General features: G+C 32.4%; 1 protein-coding gene across 1 annotated transcript; it reads right to left on the reverse strand.

Moving 5' to 3' along the window:
* Positions 1–3,840: 3,840 nt before the first annotated feature.
* Positions 3,841–7,921, reverse strand: LOC114391196 (transcription factor ICE1-like). The gene is made up of 4 exons (XM_028352225.1): positions 6,828–7,921; positions 5,735–5,962; positions 4,926–5,096; positions 3,841–4,180 (listed from the first exon to the last, which is right to left on the reverse strand). Exons 1-4 carry the CDS (start codon positions 7,695–7,697, stop codon positions 4,097–4,099), a joined length of 1,353 nt encoding a protein of 450 aa, XP_028208026.1. The 5' UTR covers positions 7,698–7,921; the 3' UTR covers positions 3,841–4,096.
* Between the last annotated feature and the right edge of the window lie 1,437 nt (positions 7,922–9,358).

A 9,358-nucleotide genomic window follows, 5' to 3' on the forward strand; every position in this document is an offset into this window, starting at 1 on the left:
AAAATAAAGCAAGCAACAAAGAACAATTATATATAGAGTGACAGCAAAAGAAATCCTTGATATGTTATTTATTGACTCTAGTTACGTCTCATTATGAGTCTAGTAATTACCCATATATTATCTTTCACTTATGTCAGGATTAGGGGTTAAAAATCCATTACCAATTAACCATATTAATTATTAATAGGCTTAAATATCATTTAATGAAATCATTGTATTAGCCATTTTTTAAAAGACAAAAAGTCATAATTGATTGTAACCTAAAGAAAATTCTAACAGCATAATCATCAAGGACATACATAAAAACACATTAAGTGCTGAAGAACAACAACCTGCATTACTGAAACCCAAAAGAAAAAGAAATGTCTTAGATAAGGTCATAGGTAATAAAACCATACTTTTAGCGGGCATTATTAACACCCATTGTATTAGGATATGCAGCAAAGATCCTGGTGGACATGCACTCTCCAAATTAAATAAGAGTTAATTCTTTCATCATAGCTATCCCCTTTAGAAGAATTGCTAGATGCTCTGGAAGTTTTCACACACACAACCAAACCAGCACAAATAAGAGTGTACAAACATATGGAACTTACTGGAGCATGCAAATTAAGAAGTGAGAAAGGAGTTATGGTATAAATAGTTCAAATCCAAGAGTCGATAAAATAAAATAAAACTTGCATGACATAACAAGCACAAAAACTACGGTTTACCTTTTTTTACTGTTACAATAATCCCCATGATATGCAATGTCTCCCTTGAGCAAGGGCTGATTCCAACATGGAAACTTTAATATGTTTAACTGATGGATTCTTAAATCCCAGTCTAGCTACTATAACTTGAACTTTTTCTTGTAGCAGTTCCAAACTTTCAATGTATTACTTGGTGCATATTACATTATTACTGGTTTTTCTTAATTGAATCCATCATTCTGCAATGTCCTTAATTCCAAACGGTTCAAATTTAGAGAACGGCTGGTTAACTTCCCCTCCACAAAGTTATACAATCCCTCTCAGAATTATTAGGTTAACTAGGTTATATATATTTCACCTTAAAAATATCCTATGAATAATTAAAAAAAAACCTTTAAAATATCCTGAAGTGTTTATTTAAAAATTGAATACAGAATGGACTTACAATATTTAAATTTTAATTTTATTATACTCAATATTTGAATTATACGGTACAAAAATATGATATAAGATAAAGGTTTTATATTCATCTTTATATTGTAAACATGTTAAGGAAAATATGGCATAATTTATTTTATCATTAAATAAAAATCTATTTTTTTACTGAATAAAAATCTATTTTTTTATAATTAAAAATATTGTTTATGTTATATACTATATGGTTTAATATTTTTTTTTTGAGAAAATGGTTTAATATCTATATAAAATGGAAATGGTGAAGTCATTAAATACTTTATAAACATTTAAATCATATATATAATTAATATAAATTTGAAGTATACAATAATTTCAACTATATAATACAATATATATATATATATATATATATAATTTTTTTAATAATTGAAATCAATGTAAAATATTTTTTATTAGATCAATGTAAAATATATATTTCATATAAACTTTTAAATAATTTAAAAAAAAAATTATTAAGTCCATACAATGCACAATACAAATTATACTATTCATACTATGATGTTTTAATACTTACATAATATTCAAAGAGTTTAATGTCTATCTACTAACAGTATAAAATAATTTTATAATATCATTCAATCATCAATCATGATTTAAATTATTTTAAGATAATTATTTTAAGAGTCAACAAATTTACTATAAATGATGAGTTGTGATCAGATAACTGTGTAAAAAAAATTATATTTTTAGTATATAACAATTTTTTCATATTAAAATGGTATATTTATATGGAAATATATAATTATTTATAACATACATAATAATTAATGTGAAATTTAAGTCTATGTTAATTTTTTTTTGTAACCATGTTATTAGTATGAAATATCCACCAATTTTGCTGATTACTAATCTTTGTCGAGGGATCTGGTTAGCCACCTTTAGTGGAGTTCTCCCCTCCCTATCACATTTTTTTATCTACAAAACTAGAATTTGAGACCTTGCTTAAGGTACCAAATCTAGTACATTCTAACAACTTGTTGGTAGTGTATGCTAATTAAATTTTATTTTGAATTATCGCATATTTATATATTCTTAAAATGATATTGGATGAGTCCCTTGAGCAAAGTCTTAGTTCAAACCTCGTGAATGAAAAATTATTGAAAAAATAAATTTCATTAGAGGTGTCCAGTTCTCCGATTCGGCAAAGTTGGTGATACCCTGCACTAATGTTATGTGACCCCAAAAAATGATCAATGAAAGTGAAACATGGATTAATATTTTTGGGAATTAACATGGACGTGATGAAAATGGATAGATACACAAGATTGCAAGAGCCTTGTATTTAGAGGTGCGCATGCGGGTAAGCCTGTCCCGCGAAACCCACAATCGCAAAGTTCGCCCTATAAAGTCCGCATTCTTAATGGACTCATTTTTTAAGCCCGCACCCGTCCCACATAGTCTGCAGGCTTAGCGGGCCCATGCACATTTTGACAAAAAGTTTTTTTAAAAAAATTAAATTAAATTTTAAAATATAAAATTTGACCAATTTTAAATCATTTTAAAAACTAACTATGAATTATCTAATAAAAAAATTATTTGTCCAAAATGATAACATAATTTGCATCTTAAGCTACCAAAAAAATATTTTTTAACATTATGTTTACTTAATATATATAATTTTATACTAAATTAAAATATTATATCACCATTCACCAACTATAACTATTGAACCATATAAAAATACTTAATTTATTTATTTATTTATTTTACTTTACTTACACCCCTTATTTATTAGTATACTATATATTTTTATATTAGAATATAAAAAACCCGTGAAAGGCCACAAAGCCTATGGGTAAAACTCATTTAACCCGCGGATTAAGTGGGACAAAGCCTATGGGTAAAACTCATTTAACCCGCGGATTCGGTGGGACGGATTAAATGCAATCTAAGCAAGCTCAAAAAGTTAAGACAGTAAATCATGTGGATTGTGGGTTTCATGGGTGGCCCATGGGCCCAAACCCGTTTGTCCAGCTGTACTTATATCAATGCAAACACCCTCCTTCGATATAAGATATGACTACAGGTATAATCATTTTTTGTTCTACATAAAGAAAAATAAATTCATATATCCTCAATCTGCATCCTGTTTTTCAATTCTTGTTTTAGCACAAAACAGAGAGATTTTCAAAGACTTTGATGAAGGACTGAAGTGACTTGTTGGCGACATGAATGTTGGAGTTGGAGAAAATGCAAGCTAGTGACGTGTGTAGTATCAACTATCAACTATCAAGTGATAAAGGTGAAAAATATTACCTGGCAAGAACAATAGGTGTCTTCATATATAATGTTGTTAACTCACGTTAATAGTGTATTTAGTTTTGTTGATGTTGTCCTCGTAATGATGTATTTGTAGTATTCTACCCCTTTTTTCTGATTTTTCCCCGTTTTGCTGATGGTTTTCTTTCAAATCTTAATTCACTTACTAAATTTTGAACACGGTCTGTGAGTTACAATACAAGACTTTTTTGTTTTGAAAGGCCTAGATTATGAGGACGACTTCAATTTTTGAGGACAGTGAAATGATTTTTACTCCATGCATTGGAGGCCAAGAGGCTATTCTCCTAAGAAATATCAAATCCTGATGATCATACCAACTACTAAGTTGCATCATATTCAAGATAAATAGGCAACAAACTTAATACAAAAACTAGATTTGGAAAGAATAGAATAGAAACGAAAAGAAATAAAACGATTTATTACATCGCTTAATAATCAAGTTAACAACATAAGTTCGCTTTTGTCAAAAGCAGAATTGAACAAAAGATCAAAGCTAACTCCTCAACCTACCGATTTAGCTAACCTATTTGATCTGGGTCTAAACAGTTCAAAGGAGAAGAAGAAGAAGCAATGCATTTACAAACTGCAAGCTACAGAAACTACGGTTGGCTCCTCAATAACGACAACGCGTTTATCAAGCATTCCAATCACATCATACCATGGAAGCCCACGGAATCCAAGAGCACCGCTTTAATCTGCTCAGGGAGGACATCCTGGCCTTCTCTGCATTGCTGGTATGAAACAAGAAAGACTATACATCAAAGCCAAAACTCGAGATGGTCTACAGTTAATGATTGGTGAGCTCAAAATTTAAACACCAAAAACTTTAGAATAAACAAAGAAAGCTTCAGAAGACTTTTCTTCAAGTTTTGAATTTAATCTTTACACTTCTAACTAAGGTTCGAGCTAAAACTGGGGTCCCAATCATCTAACACACCCTGACCAGTGGGATGGAGCTCTCAAACTCATGTATCATGCCAATGTATTAACTCTTAACTAATCATTCTGCTGCTACCAAGTCAAGTTTCTTTCATTTCATCCTAGCTCATCCAAAACTTCTCTTAAATCTCTTCATATAATCTTTTTACAAAGATTCAGCCCCAACATCAAATGTAACTCAGAAAGTCAAACCTAAATTGTTAATGATTTTGCAATTGCTATAATTCTTTGGTGCAAGATTGTCAGCATAATTTTGGACAACAAATTATTATTACATTTCTCACAAACAGATGTAGGCACCAGAAATCAATATTGAATATGTACAATTTGTTGCATCAACAATCAGTACACCACCACCAAGCCTTCTCTGAATCTCCCACTAGTCTTGGTTGACTACTTGGCTACAAGGGACAAGCAATGCCATTTGGCATAATGTGCTAATGACCAAATAAAGTTCAATGACAAGCATCATAATGGTAAAGCAAGTTAATAATAGATATGTTCAAGTGAAGCTTGGCAAACGAGAGAGAATTATACCTCGGCTTTGAACACATCTAAAGCAAAGCCATTAAAACAGCTAATAACAGCCTGCTGTACATCCAATCCGAGGTTATCCAAAGCCCTCATGGTAGAAAGCAAAAGACCTGGTCGGCGGGTGCAGAACATATGAATGTTGACAGCTCTCCCTTCCCTTACTCTAACCTCAACCTATAAATATCAGAAACACTAAAGTCAATTTAAAACAATTTAGCAAATCACCAATGCAATTAAATTCTGTCAACATAAAAATATAAATCAATCTAGTTGGCAATCATTAGTTTCTTCTTAGACTTTGATAGGAATACAACTGCTGGGCCTCCACTTCATGTTTACCAGAGAAAGAAGACAAGCAAGTAAGGAAGGAGCAGTAGTGGAAATGAGTTGGAGAAGTCTGTTAGATGAAAAAGGGAGGGGTCTAGCCAAAATGACAGGTGGCAGCAGGACATTAAAGAAGGGAGTGGTGGAGGTATGAGGAGAGGTGTAAATTTTTCCCTGCTTTCATAACTGTAATTGGAGCATTGTCCAACACTTTTTCCTAGTTCCTACTTCCTAGTATATCAGTTTCAATACCAGGATCTATCATACACCTTGTGGATCCACTCCACCACATGCCATCAAGACATACTAACTAGTTATAACTCACAGGTGCATTTTATATTATAGTTATACAAATCTAAGATTTGTAAATATCAGATGCATTAATTGTAGTTTCAATTGCAACATAATTCACATGGTCTGCAAACAACAGGCTACAAGTTTCACCTTGCACAACAACAAATTTTGCAATTAAGTCGATCAAAAATCACCTTTGCAGCTTGGTTTTTAGGGCTTGGCAAGGTGCCAGGATACAGTTCCTCCTTGACCCGGCAGGGAAGGGTTGGCAGGGTGGGTGTTAGTGGCTGAAAGCTTGTAGAAGAAGGTGTCAGCAACGAGCCAGGTGGAGTTGACTCTAGCTCGTTATGAAGATCATTAATCCGCTGCAGCAACTCCTTCAAGTAGTCAATTGCATCCCCAAGTATTGAAGCCCTATCCATCTACAAACAGATGAAAGGACATTACCATACACCATTCTTAAGTTCCCAACACATAAAGGAAGTGTCTTAGCCTTAATAAACCAGTCAATGGCAACAACAATCAGACCAACACAGTACTCTAAACTACAAATTCATTAACTAAAACTGTCACGAATACACAACCAAACATGAGTCACAAAAGGACATTTCTCATTCTAGGAGATATCAACAGGAAAGAGAGTGAGAGAATAATGTTAGAAAATTTTCTCCATAAGCACTTACAAAGAAGAAAATAGAGAACAAAATGAGTTAAACTTCTTCCTTAAGTTAAAATCAATTTACACATTAGATTTTGGAAAAATTATAAGTGAAAACTTCTATAAAAGTTAAAGTTACAAGTTAGTAATTTTAAATAAATACTTTCTTTTCCAGTACTTTAAAAGGGCCCTAAAAAGGCACAATACCATGATATTTCAAAGGACAAAATTAGATACAAACTTTTATAAATAAAAGTTGAAGTTAGAAGTTAGAAGTTAATTTTAAATAATAAACTTATCTTCCAACGCCTTAGAAAGGCGCTAAAAAAGGCACAATTTAATGATACTTCCAAAAAACAAAACTTTCTTTAGAGACTTGGAGGTGTTCTCCAATTAAGAATTAAAGTTTTTATTAAGCAGATTATCAAAGTTGAAACTTAGCAGCACCCTTTTGCCCTATTTCTAATTCTATACTGAAACAAATCAGCAATGAACAACAACTAATAATTATCTGTAACGAACAACAACAGAACAAACATTGAAACAAATCAGTGATGAACAACAATTAATAAATAATTATTTCCATAACCAAATTATTGTGGATTTTTGTTTTTTTTTTTTTCTCATACCTTGCTAATCTTGGGGACAACAGACCTGAGCATGTACAACCTATCATTGAGTTTCTTCCGGCGGCGCCTCTCCGCCATGAGATTCTTGGCGGGTAACCCCTTCCTCTTCCCCTTGTTATCTCCACCATTATTCTCACTCAGCTTCAAACCATTGTTCCCATTATTCTCATTCTGCTCATCAGACTCATAGTTCAACCCGGAACCATCCACGTCAGCACTGCTCCCTTCCTCCCCCTCCCCTCCTCTTCCTCCTTCCTCCCACTTCCTCCCCTTCCTCCTCACCGTCTCCAGCCCCGGAATTTCCGCCGCCGTCCCCCTCCGCTTCCGGTACAGCGTCGGCTGCTGCTGCTGCTGCTGCGCCCCATCGAGAGGAGGTGGCCGCAGCAGCATGGCCGCAGCCACCTTTGCCCCGTCCGCAAAAGGGGCATTATTTCCATTCCCAGGTCCAGTGAGGGCCTCGAGTTCCGAGAACTCAAAGCCCATCTGGGCCTGGGAAAAAAGATGGGGAGCAGGAGGAACAGAAGAGTGAAGCCCAGTAGTGTCCAGGCCCAAGTCAAAACCCGGGTCAAATGCCATGTTGTTGCTGCTGTTGTTGTTGAAGAAAGGAAGTGATGAAAGTGAAGGGGAGAAAGGGTCAAGAGAAGGAAAAGATTCCATGTTAGGAACAAAGGGTATGGTAGCAGAACTAATTGAAGAGTTAAAGTTGAAGTTGAAGTAAGAGTCAGGTTGTTGTTGTTGGTGTTGAAGCATGGATTTAAAGGAAGGGATAAGAGGGGCACCCATGGCAATGGCAATGTTTTCTTCTTCTTCTTCTTCCTCGAGAATAATATTAATGGGTGGTGCGGGTAGCGTGTAGCGCTCCATATTCATGAAAAAACGGAGAAGAGGGAAAAGAACAAGAAAAAAAAGTGAGGAGAAGAAGGTGAGAAACAGAACGGTTATGTAATAATAATGCTATATTGCTATGTTTGTTTTTTTGTTGTGGCGAGAAAATGAATGGAGAGGGAAACGGTTGGTGGGGTGTGGTTTATCCATGTGTGAGTGTGTGTCTGTTTCTCTCTGCTCCGTTACTGATTTTTTTATTTGGAGGAAACTCTCAAAACTCTCTTCTTTAACTCTTATCGCATCAGAGTGTGATATGATGAGGTTCTGATAGAGAGGAAAGGAAAAGAAGGAAGTAACTGCGTTCTGTTAAAGTTTTTGATAATTGATATTACAGCCAAGAGAGAAGAACGGTACTTGTTTGTGACGATTTTACCTGATTCCAATGGAATTAGCCACTGTGTATTTACTGTGATGTCGAGATATCGCGGCTAAGACAAACAAACATTGTCATTACCGAATCATGTTATACTCTTTTTTTATTACTATCCCATTGGTGTGAAGTAATATCCAAGTTCACTTTTAGTTAAACAATGATAGATGATTTTTTACTTTGTGGTAAAACTTTTATTTTGGTTTATTAATTTTCTTTAATTTTCAATAATAAATATAAGTATTGTAAATTAAAAGTTTAATTATATTATTAGTTTCTTTATTATAATTAAAAGTTTAATTGAATCACTGAATTATTAAAAGTTCAATAAGGTTTCAATTGTTTAAAAATATTTTAATTGGGTTCTGAATTATTAAAAGTTCAATAATATTAATATAGAAAGAAGGTTTTTTCTTATAAAAAAAAGTTTTATTGTTTGAAATTATATGACAACACTTTTTTATTTACATCAAGAATATTTTTCAATGGATAATTAAAGACTAATTTCTTTTAAGACCTCTAAATTATCAAAGTAAGTTTTATCTTTCCTAATAAATTATACATGTCAGAATAAAAAACAAAGAGTACACCACAACACACGCATCTACTCCTAAATCAACTGGTGACACTCCTTTGAGACATTCTTTTTTCCTAAAGGTATTTTCATTGTTTATAGTTTTTTAATAAATAATTAGATGATATGAAAGGGAGGTATATATGATTAAGGATTTATGGAGGTATACTTAACAATTGTTAATCCTAATATAAATATTTCAATCAATTAATAATTGTTTATAATTTCGTAATTAATTAATATATTGTGTTCATGAATATATAATCAATCAATTAAATATTCAACCAATTTTTTTTATGTAAACCAAATATTATTTTAGAAAAAATAGGTTATACAGTATAAAGTTGTCTTATATCGTTATTTAATCATAAATCTTAAAAATCATGTTAATAATAATTCTAATTAATTAACCGTGTAAAAAATTTTACATTTATAATACATAATTATATTAAAGTAATTATGTTAATCAATTATACTTGAATTTTCACGCATTAAGGAAACTACAGAGAAGATTTTGAAGTGATAGCTATTGCGAAAAAAGAGGCAAATCTTACAATTAAATGGAGAATGATAAAAAAAAAAAAAATCTTTCTAATGTAGAGAAAAAAAAAATACATGATCACTGGAGAAATCTGTTCATCTTTTAATCACAAAAGTATTTGTTTAATTTTTAAAAAAATAAATTGAACATGTTGACAACAA

This window comes from Glycine soja, chromosome 16, assembly GCF_004193775.1.
Source record: "Glycine soja cultivar W05 chromosome 16, ASM419377v2, whole genome shotgun sequence".
NCBI classification, from domain to species: Eukaryota; Viridiplantae; Streptophyta; class Magnoliopsida; order Fabales; family Fabaceae; genus Glycine; species Glycine soja.